Source organism: Dreissena polymorpha, chromosome 14 (genome assembly GCF_020536995.1).
Source record: "Dreissena polymorpha isolate Duluth1 chromosome 14, UMN_Dpol_1.0, whole genome shotgun sequence".
NCBI lineage: Eukaryota > Metazoa > Mollusca > Bivalvia > Myida > Dreissenidae > Dreissena > Dreissena polymorpha.
The window spans coordinates 20,664,626-20,690,146 of record NC_068368.1 but is presented as its reverse complement, the minus strand read 5'-3'; the positions used below and the strand labels follow the sequence as shown (position 1 = coordinate 20,690,146).

The following is a 25,521-nucleotide window of genomic DNA, read 5'->3' as shown; positions in this document are numbered from 1 at the left end:
TTTTGTTCTTGTCTTGATATAGTCTAAGGACCTGTACAGTGTTCTGTAATTTGTTCCAATTAGGATGGTAGAATTTGCGTGTGATGTTCAAATAGAATAAGATGTATAAGATGTATGATCAATATTACATTATGTATATAGTTATGAAATGCAGGTCAAGTTTGATTTGGGGTAATATACAATAATATTTTATTCCATGTTATGGCGCAATTGTTTCCTTAATTCTGACAAAAATACCTGATCTGCCCAATGACTTGAAACATTCATAAAATAATTGATGAATAGTTCATGGATTGTTTAAGAATCTTAAATTCAAAAAATATTCATAAAACATTCATAAACAAATTTATGAATAGTTCATTGGTAGTTTAAAAATACGAAATTTCAAAAATATTCTTCATTTATTCTTAAAACATTTTATGAATAATTCATGGGTGGTTTAAGAATCTTAAATATTCATAAAACATTCATAAAATAATTTATGAATAGGTCATGAGTGGTTAAAGAATATTAAATTCAAAAAATATTCTTAATTAATTCTTAAAACATTTTACGAATAATTCATGAATATTGGGAATCCTTGATATATTCTTGATATCTTCATGAATTGGAAAAACCTCACTTCATGAAGAAAACTTTATGAAGTGACGTTAAGAATTAATGAAGAAGAGTTCATGATTAATTCTTTGAAGTATGAAAAATTCATGATTTCATGAAAAATCATTTCGCAGGGGAATCTGGGACGAGTCTTTACGCACATGCATTAAACCCCCTTTTCATATAGCGCGGCTCATATTTAATCAACAAGTATTTCCGATATTACTATTATTATCATTGAAGTCAAAGTATATCACTGGCAGTATATGTTAAAGCAAACGCGTAGACGTACCAGCAGTTGATAAGGCAGTAGCACTAGTTAAGTAATTAGTAGAAAAACATATATAAATACTAGTGGTAGGATAGATGCTTGGATTAATATGGTGATGAAGATGATAATGAAGATGATTATTTTAAAGTCCGTCTGTTAAAGGGACGTAATAATTGTGTAAATTTGTATTTAACTGTTAACGAGTTATTCTCATTTGCTCATAATGACACATTGTATCAATTTACATGGTAATTACTATTATAATTGTATTTTAACTTTTTATTATAAGTCCTATTAGTGTTATAATGATGATGATAATTGATATTAGAAATCAACACTAGTATTTCAAAATTCAAGACGACTGTAATCATATGGTGTGATTCAATACGGCAGGGCAAGAAGACATTGTCACATATGAATTCCCGAAACGACAGAGGGGACTTGAAACGGTAAGCTTCTCGATGCTTGTATAACTATTTGTTTTCAATTGTTTTCACTCTTCGATAGTCTCACATTTTATCAATTGAAGTAGTTAAACATTATATCTCTCAACTGACAGTTTTTATATGTCTACTATGAGAAAGGGAGGTATCCTAGATTGATAACGTAAACTGCGCAGAAACACACGGCTCCTCAAAAGGTCTACACCACTTAAACACTGTTGGGAACTTACACATATAATGACTCCCTATTTAAATCGAAATTCATAGTATTATTATTAAAATAGACTTGATAATATTAAAAATATTTATTATTATTTATCTTAAACGTTGTTATATATTTTATGTTAAACTTATTACGAACGGAGTGGGTAAATGGTTATATATACTTAAATATAGTATCAATAAAACATTATATATGGCTGAAACAAGTATATTCCTCTTTTAAAACAATGAAAAAATAATAAATATTTGGTTTGCAAAAAGTGTTAATTTGCCACTTTAAAGTGTTTTGATAAAACCTTTGGGATCAAAACATACTACACCCCGTTTACCCGATTATAATTCTGACCTTATTCTAAATATGGTAACATATCCTCTTCCCCAAACTCTAAGGCCCAGACATGAAACATGTTGTATATAGTTTGTTGTAGCAACTTGCTATAATTACCATATGTCACGTAAATAGGGAGGTGGTTAGTCATTACTTTGACAAGTATTATATTAGCATAAACTGAAATACATTGCAATATTTATTGTGTTATAACGGTTTTAATGATGTTCCGCTTTTAATATTCATAACGTTATTACATTATCAGGAAAGCATAATCGCATACGGTCATTTCATAAAATTATCAATGGTTAAAAAATCCAAGTCCAAGTGCAGACAGCAAATTAACGCTGAAACCCTCTTTCGGATCATAATAATTGCCATAATTTAATGACAAAGTGAATCAGATATGTAAATTCATGAATGCAAAACATCTTAGTCGATAACCGATACTTTCGGCATAAAATAATAAATGTCTGACTCTTGTGGTCAAGAGTATTAATATATTTAAAAAAACAACACTTCCGAACAATGTTCTCAGTATATGGCATGCGTTTTAAAGTAATTGACTAATAAAAATAGTTTAGTAAATCGTGTCTATAAAATATGTTTCAACACTAACGACAATACAAATGCATATATAGTTACTATTAAAAAAGTATCTTCTGCGAGGAATGTCACACGCAAATCGTTGAATGGATTTTAACCGATTATTCTTTCCTTTTGCAAAGCAACATATAATACATTACATTTGACGGTGAATTTCATTCAAAATTAGCATAACTCCGCCAAATGCATTAGCTTTGTAAAAGCAAACTTTCTTAATGATCATGGAATATGAATAACATAAAGGTCGGAAGAAAAACATCGGCTTACAAAAGGAAAGACCCAGAACTGTTGGACTGTCCCTTTAATACACAGTTCGTCCCGTTTCTGTTGTAGGTCCGACATATCACAGAACGTACAACACGGCGTAGAAAACACAGGTTTGTTCTTAAGGGTGGATATCAAGGCAATTTCCGAAGAAGCCAAGGGAACCTGGTGAACGGGAAGTAACGGAAGGGGACATGTGAGGCCGCAGTGTGCGATCCGGCGGCGGCGGAGGGTAGCGACATATACGGTGAAGACGGTTGGTTTAATTGTTTCGAGTCGGAAGGGGTGGTTGTGGTAGTGACAGAAATTTCTGATTTCTTCAGCTTCAGCGTTAACCAAGTAGCAGTAGCGTTACTCAAGCTTTCAAAATAATCATGAATTGAATTACACAATGCTATTGCCATTTTTGTTTCTAAATTAAAATATTTCCGAAATTCATGTTTTATTTTTACTTGTCAACGTTCCTTAATATTTCGTTGAAATTTAATATGTCTGAATTTTTATTTGTTGTTTATCATGTCGACAAAACGCCATTGAAATCAGGCTTATTCAAATTAAAACACTGTTTAGCGTGAAGGTATTGATTTCGATAAATTATACACTCATGATCGAACCAATCAACGTGTTTTATCTAACTGTAAACATTGAACGATACTTTTGAAAACAACGGGTCCCTAAAGTTTATGATTGTATTTTACTTTCTACAGCAAATTTTAATGACAGTTTACTCGAACATTCAAATTGATATTTAACATAAGTGAGAGTATCGTAACTCGGCTACTAAATATTACAATTGAGTGTAAATTGCATTGGGAATGATCGCTCTTCAAAAATACAGAAATATATCGGGTTTGCACACAAAAAAGCACAAATACGTAATGTGATTACAGTTCTTTTGGTTTATTTAAAGTGCTGAATATTTGCGTGTATTGTCTTTTTCCTCAATACTACCTTTATGTGATTAGTTTAATACTATGTACTTGCAGCTAGTTTCATAGTGCTTGAATGCTCATGCATTCTCAACACGTACAATATGCCTATTTATCTAAGGTTAAACAAACAACAACTTGATTTTAAAAATATCTGATTTTATCTTGTTTTTTCTATAACCGTCCACTATTGACAAACACTGTAGAAAACTATACCAATTAAGTTTTCGCTTTTCAAATACTAGTACATTCAAACATTTATCGAGTTTGTAAAATAAAAGCGCCAAATCATGTAAAACGTTATGTACGCCTGTGGTTCAATACCGCTCGCTTTTCAAATACATTCAAAATTATATCGGGTTCTTAAAAAAAAGCGTCAAATCGATAGCGCTTCGATATGAAATCGCTTTTAATAAGTCACGCATAACTCGCAGGCGAATTACACGCGCATTACACCGACAACAATAAACACGAATTTATTACCATATCCCTAAGCGAATACATGCATAACAAGCACCAGGTGAAAACCAACAACTCACACCCTCGCATCTGGACTTTGACCTCAACTTGACCGACTGACTCGCTCCACACTCGCTCCTCATCGCTCCTCATCGCTCCTCAAATCATGGCGCTGAAATTCTTCATTCTATACTACTAATTGGTTGTTTATAATTTGTTTATTTCTTGTTAGTGTTTTCGCTTCAATGCATTCAAACAAAACACTTTTCATGGTCCTGATAACATTCATTTAAAAAATGGAAATGCAAACAGCATGTTCATTAAATGATGTAGAATAACAAGTTACCAATCATCAAACATTCAACAAATCTTCAGGGGTTTTTCTGCAAACTTTAAAAACTCAAAACTGTATCGTAAAGTAGTGTAATTCGTTTAATTCCCGAGCCAGTTTATACGCCCTCCATAATAAAGCTTTATTTTCGGTAAATATGAGGCATTCGTTTTAATCAACAACTAGTGAATGATGGCCCCAAGCGCTCTATCAATTACCATGATCTGCATTGACATCGGAATACCATTGCTGAATGAGCTGGTGTATTACTGATTGTTGTAGAGTGTCGTTCAAACCTCTAAATTCAAATCAGTTGAATTAAGTTTAAAATAAGTCTTTCTTTGAATTTTTGGAGGCAACACTATTATTTGGAGTTTAAAGTTCCATTTTAAAATGCAAAAGTAGTAGTAGCAATATTAGTTATTTTGTAATTAAATATCATTTAGTTTTTAAAATGTTTTTAAATACATTCTTATTATATCCTTTAAGCACTAACGCATTATTTTCCTTTAACAATAATACAAAATATCTGCCCTTCGTACAAGTGGAAATACAAAAACAAATGTAAATACTATCTGCAAAACACTCATTAAACATGTCACTTTCAGAAAAAAAGATTGCACATCATATTCCACAAATTACCCATTGGGATGGAAGCAAAGTAGTAGCCAGCGGTATATATGCTAATTTTGCCTTTTTACTTTTTTTAGGAAAAGGGACACTAAATCAATAATACATAGTTCAATTTGGCATATTAACCAATATATCAATATATCAAATGATTATGTGTATATATAGTCTAACGAAATGTATAATTCTTAAATTTGCCATTACACTTTTTCGTCGATATCTGTCTTTAAAAGGATGGTATGAATATCAAGATAAAATAAAAGTACATAACGCAAAGTAATATGCGTCTTATTCGCTCTGTATGTATGATGGCAATTTATAAAATCGAGAAATCTTAAAACATGATGTGTGTTTTCCTTTTGTGAGACAAACGCATATTATTTTAAAAGGGTTATAAATACTTGGTGTATAACTAACAAGATGCACCATGTAAATCTCTATGAAACTACAGTATTGGTATCTATGTGTGAAAACCGACACTAGGTGTGCATGTAATGATCTGTTTTTATTCTTAACGGGTCTTGTTTTCCAAAAATTTATCTCATTTTGTTCACAGTTATTTAAAACGAAAGTTGTACTTGATGTTTGACGCTGTTTGTGGGATACCAAGGTATATATACGCTCCATGAAGTGGTTTAATCCACTACGGTTTAAATCACCATTACTCTGCTTGTAATACATGTGTTAAGAAAGATCCTAATACAAAGAGTTATAAAACAGACTCAGATCGACCACACATATCGAAAAGGTGAGTAAAAAGCTTAATAAATTGTTTTTTTACCTATACTAAATATGCAAAAATGTCCAGTATACCTTTTCATCATAATATGCTTTTATTTCAGGTGTCTGTTTGACATACTTATTAGGCTAAAAATGAGAAAGAGCAATTTTATGAACCTTCAAAATCATGAATGCCATGACGGAAGTTTAATAACGTTACGTACTGCAGTTCAAGATTATACAATAATTCATATACACTAAAAAAGTGCAACTACAATTAATAATACCAGCAATAAAAATAATTAAAAATAACTGAAATATTCACAGCTAAACGGACGAATATTTCGAATATTCTGACGTAGACATTTTAATATAAAGCAAACACGAACATGTATTGCAACAAATATTCAAACAATATAAACCTAAAATAGGTAACAAAACTTCACTAATACATGCCAAAAAATCAATTTGTAAACAGTATATATATTCTTGTTTTATATTGGTTTCGCCATCATGCCGGGCGGTAAAGGAGGGGGAGGTGGAACGAACGGAGGGGGAGGTGGCGGCGGTGGTGGCGGCAGTGGACCGGGTGGCGGTGAAGGTGGAAGGGGAGGCGGCCCCGGTCAGAACGGCGGAAGGGGCGGGGATGCGACCTCTCCTTTTGGATGTGGTGGTGGTGGCGGTGGAGGTGGCTCAGGTGGAGGCAAGGGTGGCGATGGAGGAAAATCGGGCCCGTTCTGTTCCAACGGGGAGAAAGGACAGGACGGGGATAAATGACGATACAATAAAACGTTAAGTGTGGACTTTACACTATGTTTTAAAATGTCGTAGATTGTGTTTATCGAACATCTTGCGAACTCCCTACGTGGAACGATGTGTAACATGCAGTTGATTGTGTGTGTGTGTGAATGTTCACAGAACTGTAAGAATACTTTTGATGTGGGTAATATTGTCGCCTTACTAGTTTTTCTCCGTAGAAATTGAATACTTAAATAGTTGCTCGTCTCATAAGTCTATGTGGTATGACATCTTAAATAAACGATTACTCGTACTTGTACTTAAATAAGTGCATACATAATTATGGTTCACACTATGGTGCATACAATAAAAAATATAAAAGTTCTTGTGTTGCTTATCTGTTCCGTATGGTTCTTTTGGCGTTTGTTATATTTTCGTTAATTAACAAACAGTGGGATAGTAAAACGTCATATTTAAGTACTTCAAACTCTTCAAGTTTAGAAAATAGTATTCTATAAATGAAATGTATATATGAAACTTTGTGTGAATTACTAAGCACGTACACATCATGATATTAATACTTATTGTGTTGTATTAAGTAGTAAAGTTTATATTTTGCTTTATGTTGTGAACAAAAACTGCACGGATCTATAAAAAGATTACTCGTTTGATAAAATGTCTGTATATCGCACTACGTAAATTAATGTTTCGTGAGCATTTGTTACGTTGTTTTTCTAAATTTCAACAATATTTCAAAAACATTATGCAAGCCTTTTTCAATAAAAGCCTCTCACTAAAATTAAGCAATTTTCTGAAAATGTAACTGTCAATTTTGACTCACGCTGTGAATATTTGATGTGTCCCAATAAACTAAAAATCGATCATTACATACCAGGTCAACAAACATAAATGGGTAATTAGGCTTTGGGTTGAATTTAACTGTACTTCTTTATAAAAAAATGCATAACTAATTGTCCTAAAGAATTATTTAGGATGGCCTTTTAAACAAAATCAACACATCAATGAAATCAAAGGATACAAGTTAGCGACTAGTTGTAGTAGTAGTAGTAGTAGTAGTAGTAGTAGTAGTAGTAGTAGTAGTAGAAGAAGCAGTAGTAGCAGTAGTAGAAGTATTAGTAGTAGTTGTAGAAGTAGTAGTAGATGTAGTAGTAGTAGAAGTAGTAGTAGTAGTAGTAGTAGTAGTAGTAGTAGTAGTAGTAGTAGTAGTAGTAGTAGTAGTAGTAGTAGTAGTAGTAGTAGTAGTAGTAGTAGTAGTAGAAGTAGTAGTAGTAGTAGAAGTAGCAGAAGCAGTAGCAGTAGAAGTAGTAGTAGTAGTAGTAGTAGTAGTAGTAGTAGTAGTAGTAGTAGTAGTAGTAGTAGTAGTAGTAATAGTAGTAGTGGTAGTAGAAGTAGAAGTAGTAGCAGCAGTAGCAGTAGTAGTAGTAGTAGTATTAGTGGAAGTAGTAGAAGTAGTAGTAGTAGTTGTAGAAGTAGTAGTAGTAGTAAAAGTAGTAGTAGTAGTAGTAGTTGTAGAAGTAGTAGTAGTAGTAGTAGTAGTAGTAGTAGTAGAAGTAGTAGTAGCAGCATGAGCAGCAGTAGCAGCAGCAGTAGTAGAAGAAGTAGTAGTTGTATTAGTAGTAGTAGTAGCAGCAGCAACAGTAGCAATAGCAGTAGAAGTAGTAGTAGCAGCAGCAGCAGCAGTAGCAATAGCAGTAGCAGTCGTTGTAGAAGTAGTAGCAGTTGTAGTAGTAGTAGCAGGGGCAACAGCAGTAGCAATAGCAGTAGAAGAAGGAATTGTATTTGATAAGCAAAGAAACTTAACTTAAAACTTAAAGAGTCACTTGATAATTGCTAAAGCTTTATCAAGTTTTCCACAAGCAGACTCAATAACAAGTAAATAACTTGTTGAAGTCATACACACATAATGTCCAGCCATTTTACCTTAATTAAATGACAAATGATAAAACGTTCTGTTTGTGTGACCTAATACTGATTACGCCTTTTGGTATTTCACGTTTTTCATGTATGTATTATGCTGTAAAAGCAACAGCAAACCTTTTTTACATCCACAGGGGCACAAAGCTTATTCAATTTCTGACGTGTCTGCAAATTTTATCAATCTTATAAAGGTGCATTATTCTCATAATGTGACATTAAAACATGTTTACAAATATGAAACATTGTTGTCTTAAAAATCTATTATAAAAATATAAGTTTCTATAATTGCTATTCGCCAAATTAGCTCAAACTTACATATTTCATAATTCTTCACACTCTGTTGTATTATGAAATTTGTATTAGGTTGTATTATTTTTAGTTTAACTGACTGCATACTTGTTGGTTTAATTAATCTTAAACAAAGCCTTTTTTAATTACCGGTACTGATTCATAGACATGAAATCATATCGTGATCATCATGGAGCATGTGTTATTTTTAGTTCTACAAACTAATCACTGGCTCTGTTTCGATTCCTCTTATATAAGCCTTTTTCTTTCCTTTTGCAGTGAATAGAATAGACATACAATCATATCGTGATCTCAAAGTGCAAATAGAATAGATCGAGCATAATCTGTTTTGTTTTAGTTATACAGACTACTCGCTGACTTTCTGTTTCGATTCCTCTGAAATAAACCCTCTTTATCTTGCCTAGTCATAGACATGAACTCATATCGTGATCTTAGAGTGCAAATAGGATACGTTGACCATTAGCTAGTGTTATTATTATTTCAACTAACTAATCGCTGATCTTCTGTGTCGTTTCCTCCTTAATAACATTGTATTGCTTGCCTATTCATAGACGTGAAATCATATCGTGATTGCAGAGTACATATAGGATAGGTCAAGAATTAGCTTGTGTTTTTATTTGGTCTACAGATTAATCACTGACTTTATGTTTCGATTGCACGTAAATAAATGTAATATTTCTTACCTGTTCATACATGTGGACATGAAATCATGTTATGATCAATGCGTGCAAATAGGCTAAGTCGAGCATTAGCTAGTGTTATTTTTAGCTCATCTACTTTTTGAAAAAAAAATGAGCTATTGTCATCACCTTGGCGTCGGCGTCCGGTTAAGTTTTGCGTTTAGGTCCACTTTTTTCAGAAAATATCAAAGCTATTGCTTTCATACTTGCAACACTTACTAACTATCATAAGGGGACTGTGCAGGCAAAGTTATGTAACTCTGACTGGCATTTTGACAGAATTATGTGCCCTTTTTATACTTAGAAAATTGAAAATTTGGTTAAGTTTTGTGTTTGGGTCCACTTAATTCCTACAGTATCAAAGCTATTGCTTTCATACTTGCAACACTTATTAACTATCATAAGGGGACTGTGCAGGCAAAGTTATGTAACTCTGACTGGCATTTGGACGGAATTATGGGCCCTTTATACTTAGAAAATTGAAAATTTGGTTAAGTTTTGTGTTTTGGTCCACTTTACCCCTAAAGTATCATAGATATTATTTTCATACTTGGAACACTCGCAAACTATCATAAGGGGACAGTAAAAGGACAAGTTGCATAACTCTGGTTGTCATTTTTACGGAATTATGGCCCTTTTTTGACTTAGTAACTTTGAATATATGGTTAAATTTTGTGTTTCGATCCACTTTACTTCTAAAGTATCAAGGCTATTGCTTTCAAACTTTAAATACTTTCATGCTATCATGAGGTTACTGTACCTGGCAAGTTGAATTTTACCTTGACCTTTGAATGACCTTGACTCTCAAGGTAAAATTATTAAATTTTGCTAAAATTGCCATAACTTCTTTATTTATGATTAGATTTGATTGATACTTTGCCAAACTACTCTTACCTGACATACCACAATAGACTCCACCCAAACCATCCCCCGTGCCCTCCCCCCACTCCCCCCCCCCCCCCGAATCCCCCCTCCTATTTTTTTAAGATCATCTCACAAATGACCACCAAACCCTCACACTATACCCCCCCCCCAACATTTTTTTTGAAACGGTTAAAAAACACAAATATTTATTTTTATTATTTTATGTTTGAAATACCGTCCAACCATCGCACCCAAGAATCCCCTCCCCCCTACCCCCCGTAATTTTTTTTAAGATCATCTCACAAATGACCACCACACCTTCACACTATTATACCCCCCCCCCCCCATTTTTTTGGAAACTGTTAAAAAACACAAATATTTATTTTTATTATTTTGAAATACCGTCCAACCATCGCACCCAAGAATCCCCCCCCCCGTTTTTTGTTGGTTTTTTTTTTTGCATTTTTTTCCGCATTTTTATAAGATAATGTAATAAATGTCCACACCCCCACACTATACACTCCTCTTTACTCCACCTCTCCCTCCTTTGTGATTTAAATTGAGAGTCCCTTCATCTTTAAAAAGAAAATAGATGAGCGGTCTGCACCCGCAAGGCGGTGCTGTTGTTAGTTCTTCTGACTAAGCTCGTATTTTCTGGTTCATTTCTTTTTAAATAAACCTTATACAAAACGTGTCATTTGGCTTACTTGAAAGTAATAATAGATTTGCGCAATATAAAACTGAAATACCCGAAATTAATGCTTCATAACAAACGTATATGTGTGATTACGAACCATCAATCATGAATCAATAAAGTATTTTATAATATTTGTTTAATTCGTTTTTGTCCCCATTAAGGGAAATCTTAGTATGTGATTTATCTTTGAATGATTATAAATGTACCGTCGTTCAGCGATTTGTTAGCGATATTAATACTTAAAATACAACAAGCAAATTCGCTACATTGATATCCCCGCTAACATGCTTCTGGACACAAATGTGTTATATTTGACACTCAAAAAAGCATTTTATCAAGATACAAAGGGCCATTACTCCGTTATTAAAAGATGGTGTACAATGCCATGTGGCGTGCATCATCCTCTTATCCATATATATACTCATATCAAGTTTCAATGAAATCCACCAAAGCACTTCCAAGATATGGCTCCGGACACAAAAGTGCCGGACGCACGGACGGAAAGACGGACGGACAACGCCAAAACAATATCCCTCCGCCTATGGCGGGGGATAATAACACGAATAAAGTAACATTTGTTAGCTATTGTGGTAAAACTGTTGGTAATATTGGCAGCAACTTCACTAACATACCATTCCACAGTCGCAACATCGAGTACGGTATCAGTGTCCTCCTTTGATTAACAAAATCGAGAACGAAGCTGACAATGTTAACGCTGTGATTTCCTTAAGGCCTTAACCAAAACTGGTTGACAAGTTTTGGTAAATACATCCCTTAAATGCAAATATGTAATATCCAACAGCTCATTCTCAACTACCGGGTACTTTGTTGCTCAACCATCCTTTTGAGAATATGACTATTGATCGCGTAAAAAAATAAAAATACAACATTAAATTACATAACTCTGATTTAAATGTAACATTTATTTCATTGTTTTATAAATGATAATAACATATTCAAGGTAAATTTTAAGCTTTATTAAGTGGTGCCCGTGATTATTAACATGGTAACGAAAGAATATAATAGAAGTTTACTTGAGAGTCTAGTACTGTTACTTTATGGATCTTTATTTTACTTAACTTCGCACTAAATTATTTCGAATCTGTCGAAATAGACAGGTCTTTAAATGTCCGGTTCAGACACAGCAATGTTTAACAAATCATTATTTTAGCAGTACCGCTGATCTGATGCAATAACATAACGCAGATAAAGGTAAGAATCTTTATGTTGTGCATGTGTATGATTTAAAATATTTATTAAAAGAAAAGAAAATACATCCGTATTGTAGTGGAGCAAAAACATAAAATATTTCATTTTCTTTTCAGAAACAAATGTGAGGCAGAACATGTTTGCGCTGAGCAATCGTAGTTTCCGAGTAGATTGTCAGTAATATGAGTACTTTTCAACGTGTTTACGAGTATTGTAACAACATTATTTAAAATATTGTTCAACTAGATAAGAATAATCAATATAGTATAGTAAACTGTTTAATATGTGTTTTATTGATTAATTACAACACACCATTTTAAATGCCATACTATTTCGCGATTTGATGCAAGCCTTCAACCTTTCGACTTTTATTGGTGTAAGCATGTAAGCAATCGATGAGTGCTGTTATGAATCAAACCTGCGTGAAAAGAAACCTATAAGATCCGAAGAATTCCACAATACCTGAACTATAAGTTTGTTTGGTGTTGAATACCCTGTTAGGTAAATCATAGTACATTATTAGTCCATTTATCCTATATGGGACTCTCGATGTATCTCACTAATTCGAATTTCATTTCGAGTTTGAATTTATATGTCCAATATAAAACGTTTGTAATCGTTTGAACTCAGGTGTTTAATTTGTCAATTTGGCTACTTTTAGTTAAGAGTGTTGTTGAGTTGATGTAAATCAGAAAGAAATTCATAGTGAACGCTATAACGACAACGGTCTCCTTTGAACGATGGCCGGACTAGACATCTGAGGATCGTGCGGTAGATTCCTTAACCGTCCCCATTACGTTTGTGGGGATTTTTTTAGTCTTACGTCATCCACTCCATTGATGCATGTTTATGGGCAGTTAACAATATAAGTTATTGCATATTATTCTATATTTTTAATTTATCACGCGATAACTAGTGAGTCATTTCTATTAAGGGTTTAAAACAGTTATTATAAAACACGTCAAAGCTTAAAATATGAACTTATTCCTAAACTTTGGCCAAAATAAATGTCATGTTTTTTTTTCTTCTTGTTGTATAGGTTCGGTAATGTGGGCAATCAAGGATAACTGTAACACATGGAGATCACTTTATTCATCAACTTCATAAAGTGTTATATATATATATATTTATTTATATATAAAATCTATACATTTCATATTGTTATTTATATTCCATAGCTAGATAGCAACTATTCATACATTTATACATGATTACTGGTAATAAACAAATTAAAGCTTGTTGTAATATGGTAATATAACAACATATCTAATAAACATTTCTGAAAGATATGATAACTAATTATAAAAAGTAAAACTAACCTGTAACACATGAAGATCACTTTATTCATCAACTTCATAAAGTGTTATGAAGAATAGTGGTCATGGTATGTTCACTCATGCGTTACAGGCTGATCACAATGGGATTAGTACTGGGGAATGATGATTTGTTAAATTGATCTTAAGCCTTGATTGACCGACTATAAAAACACTGTTACTGTACATGTTACACTATGACATAAATATCAAGTCTCTGGTGGCTAAATGTACCCAAATACTGAGAAGTTAATTTCGAACAAGATTTACTACTTGTTACGAATATAATACTGTTGTATATGATTTATTAGTAATACCCGATGTTTGAAGGGTCTTATTTCTTAGTTAGGTTTAAAAGGAAATGTGTCAATCATAAAATGAATCTGTCAGACAGCTGTATGAAACATAAACAAAGGGCAAAAATGGTTTCAATAGTTATGGTCTTTGCACATTTTACCTTCTTTCAATGATCTGTTCTACATATGAAGTTTCTTGTTGATACCTCTGATAGATGTCGAGTAATAATCCTGGACAAGGAACCCGAATGTCAGATTGAGAACATGATTCCACTATAAACCCTCTTACAGTTTCCTTGTACTTGCATGTAATGATAACACGATTTTGATATAGTAAGCAACCTCTTTTCGTGAACCTTATATTTTAATTTTAATGGCATTGTTACTAAATATACGTATTTTTGAAAACATATCATTAAATGAATTTTAAAGAAAAAATGTAACATTCGGAATAGTTTTGAATAATTCACAACACGATTTTTTGTTCATAAATGTGCCTGCCCAGTGGGTTAGTAGATTCCTGGACGTCTGATAAACAAACCGCATTACGGAGGAGGGTTCGCATTAAAGTTGACACGCTATGTCGGTAATATATATTGCACAATAATCGATGAAATGCGTTACACACGGTTTATTATTTTTCCAATTTTAAGGCCATTTTCCCCTTCAATTGACCTTGTTGATTTGATGAAGAAGTTCGCATGTTAAAACAAATATAATTAAAAACAGTCCCGAAAAACACCTGGCACAAAGCCAGAGTAAAATGATAAGGTTCTCATTCATTGCTTTTCTCATTTACCACATAATAAACAATATAATTCTTATACAGGCCATATTTTATTTTTCACCATAGGTCAATATTCATGTCAATGGTACCACAACAACAAATAAAAAAAGTATGTTACAAGCTCCAAGAATAAAGAACAGTAACGATAAATGATATCATAATAACCATGGAATTTCGCATATCCAGTTGAGTATTCTTCCCGATGTGCAAAAGTCAGCAACAATCCAATTAAGCAAATAAAGACGCTTCAAACAGAAAACAAAACTTCACATATCGTCGAATTAGTATTTAAAAAACATAAATAATATACAAATGAAACAGGCGAAATGAAAATCATAACACAATAAAGGTTGTTATAACGCGTATAGCATAACAGATTTGACGGGCGTTTATTTTTTGTTTTGGGACTCCAGTTCAAATTTCAATACTGCAAATTTGTTGTTTACAACTTAAAAATCTTTGCTCGCACGAACATAAATAGCGATGTTTAACAATTAAAAGATTATACGCCCATTATTATCACATAATAAACTGTCTTCAGCAAATCTCATTCATTCTATATAACAAACACGCATATAAAGTTACAATTGCAATAGCCAATTATAATTTAGTCTCTTAAACGGAAGATTTTAAAATTAACTGTTTTTGATATCTGTTCTGTCAATCCCCATTTCAATTTTGTCAAAACATTTCGATGGTTAGCACACGCCAAAATCTGCACCATCCATCAACAAGAACCATCTGCAAGTTCTGAGAATTTGCAAGATCCAGTTACATGATACGTTTTTTTCTAGTTATTCCAATTTTTTTGCGGCCGGAGAGACAGACGAACAAATGACCTACAGCTGAATGTGTATACCAAGTTGCTGGATATCTTATTTACTGTTCGAGTTACAACAATATTTCTATTTTTTTCGGACGAACATAAAGACGGAAGGATAACAAGAGAAAATGATTAACCGACAAACATAAAACATATAGGTCAATAGGTTTATCAATTTTCATAATAATTATGATATCTCGTGTACTTGTTGAGTGTTAACAATGTAAAGCGTTGTGGTATTTTTAGCAACAGCGATCAGACCTTTGGATGCTGGTAAAAAGGGTAATCCGTAACTATAGTTGTTGCTTGTTTTGAGAAATCGAGGGACAGACAGTCGAATTGACAGACGTGACTTACTCAACATAATCTAATAGTTTGAAATAGTGAAACAGGCAGAGGACTAATGAAAATAAAGAAATAGATTTACATTACAATTGAGAATCGTTAAAACAAATTTACTATTTCAGTATGGAATAATACATCGCCACTAATATTCAACACGAAAACGAAAAACAAAAATAGTAACATCTTTCAAACATTCATATGTGAACTTGATATTTTATTATAATAATGTTAAAAAAAATCTTGCTTTATTGTACATCGGTATCTTTTCTTGGTCGGCAGACGTACTCACACATTATAAAGCCCCTTTGCCTCCCCTTCCGCCCCTTCCATTAGGCCCAGGTTCGCCGTTCTCGCCGTCTTGTCCTGCGAAGAAACCAAAAAAACCTTTTCCACCTTTTCCGCCTTGACCAGCGCCGTATCCGCCTCCGTAATAGTATCCGCCGCTACCACCACCGCCTTGACCCCCCGATCCCCCGCTAAAACCGCCACCACCTCCATAGCCTCCTCCACCTCCACCATATCTGCCACCACCTCCTCCTCCGCCCCCCACCACCTCCACCACCACCTCCACCACCATAACCCCCTCCACGACCGCCACTTCTGCCACGTCCAAATGAACCATATTCCCCGTCTTCTCCGTCCATATAGCCGCCACTGCCACCCCCCTTGCCACCAGCGCCACCACCTCCTTTACCGCCACCTCCGCTACAACCGCCACCACCACCATAACCTCCACCACGACCGCCTCTTCCGCCACGCCCAAATGAACCATCTTCCCCGTCTTCTCCATCAATATAACCACCACCCCCCGAACGCGCGCCGGCACCACCGCGACCACCTCTACCACCCCTTCCGCCACTTCCTGGTCCACTAGGTTGTCCCATGCAATTGTCTTGATATCCGTCCTCTGCTTGAAACCAGTGTTCCCAAGCCGCGTTGTACTCTGTATGACCGCATTGACCTACAACAGATACGAAACGAGGTAATTATAAAAGATTCACATTCACACTTTACCTTATGTAAATAAACCTGTTGTGTTACACCCAATTTTGTCTATTATTAATCTCTTTTTTTAAATGAAAAGATTAAACGAAACAAAGAATGTTTTGAGAAAAGACAATCGGCATTGAAATTAACATTTAGTTAGTATGGCCTAAAAATACAGAAAATAACAACATAATATGCGTTGTGATATCTAGGACCCAATTAAATAATATTTACAAATAGATTTTGTCATAAATGTGACACAAAATACCATCAGCACAGCCTGACAAAATATGTAGCAACTTGATACAAATAAATTATCTAATAGAGCGTTGCCAGTTTTGGTAACATGGGCATGTTTTTAAACAATTTTTAGATTACCATTGTTCAATAATTAATACCAAATGCCACTTTATCTTATCAGGTATCAGAGTAATCGATGATTTAATGTTCTTTTGATTAAAAAAGTATATATCAATCATTTGTTTCCCGGGATGTGGCTATTTTTTACCATAGGGGCATGCTTTGAACTTATTACATGGATCATAACATATATTAAACCTCTGGGCATTGACGTTTCTGTAGCCTCTATAGCGTGACCAGGTTTGTTTCCTGATTCATATGTTGAGAAATTACTAAGTATGATACTACAGAAAGTCTTAGTTGAAAAAAGGAGTATAACGTTTGAAAAACTTCATGCAGGCTTTTAACAATAACACATTCACACCTTCATATCACGTGGAACAATGCCTGTCTGTTTGAATGTTATATCGCGCGTTATTTAAAGAACGAAGTAATGGATGCGAGTCAGTGTAGAAAATATTTATTACGACAAAAACACAATTTTATCGAAAAAATTCATATAAGTAAAACATTTTTAGTGGTCGAACTACAAATAACAAAATGGATTATGAAAGTCGTTAACAGTCTTAAATTTTAAAGTTTCAATACTTAATAATTGACACCGCTTTTAAACGCAAATCGCAATACAGTTATTGACTGTACATGCATAACTTCCAATGACACTTTTTGAAGTTACGCTACATTTATAGCCAAAACTACAAGTTAGGCCTGTTTTCATTTGTCCTTGTCCAAACTGTTAATTTTGAAGAGTACATGCACTTGAATTTAATAAAAACGTTTGATACCAATAAATGGATTCATTGAAGGAAATGTTCAAGTCATTATTTTGTTTCCAATAAAACAAGTTTAAAATTAGGAGTCCAACGATGTGCATCATATTAATATCTAAGACATAAATGTGCAATTCATGGAGGAAAAACATATAAATTAATATTTTAATTACCACGTTCTGGATAATTCCTGAAGCGTTTAGATGCAGCCAGTACTTGAATTGTTTTTCCATTAATTACTTTGCCTGAAATGTATGTAGGTGATATTGAATCTTAAAGAAACGATTTTAAAGATATACAGCAGAAGTATTATACAGACATTTAAATAATTTAAATACCCTCTTCGATCACTATTAATTGATGTTATAGTGTAGCTTTTATGGAGACATGCATATACTATATACCAGTCGAAGATTCGTAACCTTTCAGTTTTCGAGTTACCGAAAAACACGAGAATATAAATATAACCAACAGAGTTAAACGAAAAAATGATACAAACCGTTCCAAGTGTCCTGTGCTTTTTTGCCAGCATCCAATGATTCATATGTGACAATTCCTTCCTGCCTTGCCGTATTGAATCGCACCATCTGGTTGCCGTCATCTTGAACCTTAAAATTTCGTGTTTCAAAGTGGTGAATAGCATGCATTATAATTATTTTCACTGAAAAAAGGCACATATTTATTGACATATTTCGACTGAAAGCTTTTTTATATACCGTTCAGTATTTATCAAAGCAAACAAACATTGATTTTATTAGATTACAAAAACGAAATGTAGTCCGCAAAACTTTGTGGAAAAGGCCCTCGAACAAGTGTATTCCTCAAAATATATTGTACTATTATTTGGAAATATCGATACAACAACCGAATCAATGGCATGTTAACATTATGTTTTGTTACAAACTAAATGTGTTTCGTTCATAAAGTACTTGTTTATAGAACGAAACAATAAAAACGCCGGTAAGCAACCACTGAAATGCTAAAGCAATGGCAATCTTACTGAAATATTTATATATTCTTGATCATCCCTCATCATTGCTAACCAATTCAACAATTTGAACGTTGAGAAGGAAAAACGACTGCATTTGTTACATTTTTAATGTGACATCGTTAAGAAAACACTAATGCTCGAACTGTTATGCTTTTTACACAGGCGTGCTTGAAGTTACGCTTCTCAGATTGATTACAATTCCGTGATATTTGTCTATAACTTCACCTTTATCTGTCCAAAATTGGCGAACAGTCTCACGAACTCAGGTGCTTTCATTCCTTCAAAACCTATTGCTATAATGGTGTCTGTAGGATCCTCCATTACAGGATCTCTTTCAGACCACTCTGAAATAAAAATAAATAAATAAAATGAAAACAATAGTAGTAGTGGTGGTAGCAGTATTAAACATATAAATAATACTAATAATACTGATAATATTTTTAATTTTAATAATTAGACTTGCTATCATAATATATTTATCTATAATACTATGTATTATCATTTCCAATATCATACATAAAAATCATTTTAGGTTATGTACCAGATGAAGTTGATAGCCTGAGTATCGTCATCATTATTGTTATTATGAGCATCATATTTATAATACTAAGACCAATCCATAGAATATATTTTTATATATTATATATTTATGAAAAGTCTACATGCATGTCGTACATAAACAATACGTTCTGCAAGATAATTCTTACTTTTAATTATATCCGAAGCAGAGCATCAACTATTAAAAGTGAAAGTGTGAATCATTTGTGTGAACTGCTCAACAAATATTAAGCCGTAAAGAAACGAAAAGAACCCGAAATATAAACAGTGCATACAAGAAATTTTATGAGTTAATGCTCTGACACGACCTTGTCTTAAATTATATTTAGATTTTGGAATTTCCTATGGCGGCCGCATTTTCCTTTTGGTTTTAGATTGGAAAGGTGCCCTTGTTCATTATTGTTTATATGTAATAGATATTTGCTTTAACAGAGTATTCCAGTTGTTGAGTATCCTGCTCTTTCATCAATAATTTGACTTAATTAAGGCGTTTGTTTCAATGTTTAAACCCCTTTCAATTGTATATTTTTGTCCTCAACAATAAATTGCTGTCATGTCGAAAGTTCTGTTGATGGATTTTGTTTAATTTTAAACTGTACTTCGAGAATATGTCTAGTTATGTTTGTTATTTTTGTGTTGCAAATTTATTACTTGTAATATCATGTTACAAATTCCTCAGACGTTTTCAAAAAATATGTTATAGCAAAGTCAACGTGCTATGTGTATCACGAGGGCTTCTGAGAACAACGTGTAGATTAAACTATTTCACTTTCGGTTTCCAAGGGTCTACATATTCTGACATGAGCTGCGTCTATATTTGGCTGAGGCTTCTTTATAAAAACTTTGTCATATTATCCACAAAGAAATCGTTTAAAACGAAACTACATACATGTACATTCATGGCGAATTGTTTGGGATACCATTATCTGCTTTTTTAAAAGAGACATTTTATGAGTACGCTTATTTCCATCATATTCCATAAAATTGTGCAAACAACATGTTTTGAGAAACACATGTCGAAAATATCCCTTTTTCTAAATAGCATCGACAAAAGGGTAACTTAAGTAAGTTATAATTGAGCGCTATACATACAAATTGCAATTACAGTGAGAAATATTGTAATTATGGTTTTAGTTTATTGACCGATTAAGTAAATAAATTAATTTAACCCAGTTGGTGTAAATGTTTTACATACAATATATTTTTCGCGATCAACGTAGGCTGCGACACCCTTCGTATTCGAATGGCATTGTACAATATAAACAATAACGATACACGGTACTTTGGGAGTGTGTGCTCAAAAACTGAAATATTTTCCTCGACGCGTTATATTTACGTATAAACTGACACACTTAAAAATAAAAAAAATATTTTAAAAGCAAGACGCAAATACAAACGATTTAAACACGAACAATATATAACGATTTAAACACACGTTTCGTTTGTTAAATGCATTATACATCACTCTATTTTTCATACAATACTATAGGTAGTAGCCATTTATTACTTCAAATTAGTATGCTGGGTGCTAAAGTAGGACGAGACAGAAACGGAAGCAGAGGTGGTCAAGGGAATGGCGCAGGCGGCCGTAGTGGCGGAAGGGGAGGCCACCAAGGTCTGTATTTCATTTCGAAAATACACCAGTATTGCATGCAGATTATCTCTAGATGTTTAATAAAAAATGTTATTTTACCAAAAACTTATTTTTTATAAAAATATTAAATGCTAGGCTTAACGTTAGAAAAAAGAAGATTAAGTATCGACAAATATGCATCGTGTATTTACATAACATCCTTTACCATCCTTTCGTGATTATGGAATATTTGCGGCATATGAATATGAACATGTGTATCTTCTTAATTGTATAATTCTGAGTTATTTAACAGTCGAAACATGTCGTTTATTTTGAATAAAATAATAGTAAATTAAATGAGGTCGAATAAGTTACTGACAAAATGTATCGTTAGAAAAAAAAAACTCAAACATTTATGTCACAAGTGTTATTGTATTATGCAGACACGCCTTTAAACTTTGGCCCCATATTACGGAGTGATGGTCCATGCGTTTTTCAATAATTTGCAACATCGCTATTTTCAATAATGTGCAATATCACTTTCAAGCTACTCAAATGACTTGTCACAGATATCAAAACTGAGCGACTGCGCTATGTTAAACTAAAAATAGCGCAAGCTACTATTCCTACAGCTGCATCGTTTATAGCGAAAGTCAGACCAACGAACGTATACACATTCAGACGACCGAAACCACTTTTAATCCAAACGTTTAGTGTATAATGCAGGCACTTTTAAAAAGTTGGTCCTTATAACGGCGAAATTGTTCACGCTATTTTCAAAAATTGCGCAAGGTCAATTTCAAGCTAAACAAATGACTCGTTCGGTATTATTTCAAATTAATAAAAACCGTGAGACTGCGATACGTGAACCCTAAACTAACGATATCTAATGGGTGGCAATTCATATAGCGAACACTTAATCACCAAGTGATTACATTATATATGTATTACTTAATTGGATTCATTAACTTGGATGAAACTGGATTGTTATGGATCATGTCATACATTACACGCATATGCAACCTGAATTACTCTGTACTTGTCTGGTGTTTCTATTAATACGACATGTCTAATGCTTCTATTGCGCAATGTAACTAAATATCTCAAAATGTCATGTATTTTTTTCTTCCTAACGACAAGTCGAAACCGAAAGAAAGTTACAAGTTCCTGAAACTGAAAATAACGTCAGCTTATGACCGACCTGAAATAAACGGCACACTAAGATCACTACATGATTGTATATTTTTAATTCCACGAATAGCAAAGCAAACACAGCGTTTTCTGTGAATGTCGTTGTCGTAATGGCTTTTATGCCATTATTTTGGCACATACATCATTAAACGATGATATCTATTTGAACTTCTGAAATTATACACATTGAATTATACTTCTGAAGGATGGGTGTATTTTCATTAGAAGGTAAGAATTTTAATTTATTGTTTTTTATCGTAACTTATCATATAATAGCTCCTTAAAAGTCCCCCGAAAATAATGTCTTGAGTGCTAAAATGAGATGGGCAAAAATGAAAAATATTGGTTATCATTGCGAAAACATTTTTCTTGCATTAGTAACATATGTATTTGACTTACTCCGCTATTTCATGTAATATAAGAATAAATTAGAAAACTGTTCGATGGATCACTGTTTTTGTAAAAATATGCCTCAATAACCATTTCTTAAAAATGTATTGTTTAAGATCATGTGAAATAAGACTTCTATCATTGATATTCTGAACACAATGAGTCATTCTTTTTACACAAGAATTTTAAATAGATATTAACAACAAGAACGCAACATTAATAAAATAAGATATATTTGTGTTTATTGTAATCAGTTACCTTTTAGTTGCACAATGTTCTAACTTTCTATTCTTATCAGTTACCTTTCAGTGGCACACAGTTCTATCTTAATTATTTTCTAATAATATTACATTAATTTAGCAGAGTGTTTACGATTGAAATCCTCAACATGTTGTTCGATTCGGTTTTAGCAAGTGAAGCCGACAGAGGTGGCGGTGGTGGCGGTGGTGGTGATGGTGGCGGCGGCGGTGGCGGCGGTGGCGGCGGTGGCGGCGGCGGAGGCGGTGGTGGCGGAGGCAGTGGCGGTGGTGGTGGAGGAGGAGGAGGTGGTGGTGGCGGGGGAGGTGGTGGTGGTGGTGGCGGAGGCGGTGGCGGTGGAGGCGGTGGTGGTGGAGGTGGCGGAGGGGGTGGATGACAGAGCATACATTAATCAACATTAACTGCAATATATACATGGATTGTTAATTTATTATTTTGCATACAGTTTTTGAAATATTTATGATAGATGGACAATGTTTTCATACTAATTGCACAAAATCTCGATGTTTAAACATGTTTTTGTAAAATATAAATTAAATACAAAATTATTTTCTGCGGTTTTCGTTCCGCATTTTTCAAAGTTTATTGGATTCATACTTAAAGGATTACATTTTAAATCACTTTCGTCTTCTTAAGCCAGTTATAATTGGGCACAACTCTGTACGAAACAGAATCTTTTCAAATGTCATATTGTTAGGACTCTTAATATGTAGTTTCTGGTTCGAAAAGAAAAACTACAATTTAATTTCTATTAAAGTGGTATTATCAACGGTATTGTTAAATCTATAAAATGCTTTGTCTGTTGCAAACCATGTTCTTTGTGTTCTCAGAATAACTTAGAACTAAATTATGTAATGATAATTAATGTCTACATGACAGGACGATCAAACTTAGAGAACAGTATATTTGGTAACATAACTTTCCAAAAAAAATAACATACGTTATTCTAGAATTTCGATTTCGTACCTAAAATGCCAGATTGTTTTCGCGTATGTTTTTATCAGCATTTTTTTTGAGAATACATGTGTTTGTGCATTATGAGTATTCACTCATTCCCTTATACATTGGTACACTGTGATATTATATGTTTATTGGTTATACCACATGCGTACTTTTTCTGTTTTGTTGACCTCTAGATTTATTTAACTTAACACTATCAATTTTATTCCTATGAATAACTGTTACAACATATGTGTTAAAAAGTTTGCTCTGTGTATCATGACAATGCTTTCTGTGTTGATTGCTAGAGAAGTGTAAGACAGTGTGCTATGTGTGCTATGTACGTGTGGCTATGATATTAATTAGTAAAAACATCATTTTGAATGAAAAATACTCAAATTATAACACACAAAAAACGTTTCTGAAGAAAAAAACATCACTATCAAATATATATAACAAGGTATCCAACTCAATATAAAGAAGTGAAACACCAGCTGCTGGAGCAGTATTGAATTTTCATTAAAAACAATTAGTTGGTCCTTTATTTAAGGCAAGTGACCGATTGCCCAAACAGTACAAAACAGCACAATACAGCACAATACAAACCAACATAAACACAAAATAAAAGTCACTCGAAAACAGGGTGCATTGCTTTGAACAGCCGCTTGACCTACTCGTCAACGATCAGACCCGATTAATGTATGAAATCTTCAGGTGCAAAGACACACCTTCGCATTGGACCAATAAAATCACTCGTGTGCTTAAAATGTCGGCCAGTTAAAATGTATTTAAACAAAGGTTTCAAACGCCTCTGGACAGTTAGTTTTTATGCATAATGTAACGGCACGACGGTAAGATTTTTTTTTCATACGCTTTATCGAATTACGTTACACAGGTCCGTGAACTTTGCATACAAAATGCCCTTTACTCCATGAAGATTTCAATATTAGGTCGGGTCAGATCGGTAACGAGTAGGTTACGCGGGTTGTGTCTCGTGTTTTTTCTTTAAATTTTACTATTTTTTGTAGAAATATTACAAGATATGTACATCTCCAAAAAAGGAACTCATTTCTGCGTTTCATAAGACCGAGTGCATGTAAATCGCTGCACAATTGATGAAATTGCGGTTGTTCAAATTAATGCACCCTGTTTTCGGTGATTTTGAGTTGGATACCTTGTTATATATATTTAATAGGGAATTGTTTTACAGAAAAGTTAATTTTTTGTTATAATTTGATTATTTTTCATTCAAAATGATGTTTTTGCTAACTAATATCACAGCAACACGCTAACCACCTGTAGCAAAGACCATACAAGACGATACGAAATTGTGTTCAGATCAATTACACATTTTTGTGAGAAGGATCTGTATTTGAGTATTTGTTTGTAAATAAAGAAGCAAAATATTGATACAGATTATCATATATGGTACATATTTTTGGTTTCATAAATGATACATGTTCATAACTTATAAAAAATTTATAAATCAATTGCATGTATGCAGTTGAAATATCGGAATTGTTATATTATTATTATTATTGTTATTATTATTATTATTATTATTATTATTATTATTATTATTATTATTATTATTATTATTAGTAGTAGTAGTAGTAGTAGTAGTAGTAGTAGTAGTAGTAGTAGTAGTAGTAGTAGTAGTAGTAGTAGTTGTTGTAGTAGTCGTAGTAGTAGTAGTAGTAGTAGT

The 25,521-nt window shown here is 33.3% G+C and overlaps 2 protein-coding genes across 2 annotated transcripts in view; one reads left to right on the top strand and one right to left on the bottom strand.

Moving 5' to 3' along the window:
- Positions 1-25,521, top strand: part of LOC127857824 (uncharacterized) — a 152,619-nt gene that overhangs the window by 110,200 nt on the left and 16,898 nt on the right. The window lies entirely within an intron of this gene.
- Positions 16,085-19,603, bottom strand: LOC127857747 (RNA-binding protein cabeza-like). Its single transcript, XM_052394403.1, has 6 exons — positions 19,449-19,603; positions 19,133-19,251; positions 18,416-18,524; positions 18,090-18,161; positions 16,350-16,760; positions 16,085-16,275 (listed from the first exon to the last, which is right to left on the bottom strand). The coding sequence occupies exons 1-6, from the start codon at positions 19,501-19,503 to the stop codon at positions 16,085-16,087; spliced, it is 957 nt and encodes a 318-aa protein (XP_052250363.1). The 5' UTR covers positions 19,504-19,603.

Bases quoted from the DNA above. Each gene is read 5' to 3' on its own strand.
- LOC127857747 (XM_052394403.1), bottom strand. From the start codon at position 19,503: ATGATGCTCATAATAACAATAATGATGACGATACTCAGGCTATCAACT. The intron at 19,252-19,448 runs GTACATAACCTA...TTTTTATTTCAG, and splicing joins CAGGCTATCAACTTCATCTG to AGTGGTCTGAAAGAGATCCT. The intron at 18,162-18,415 runs GTTTGTATCATT...CATACATTTCAG, and splicing joins AGCACAGGACACTTGGAACG to GCAAAGTAATTAATGGAAAA.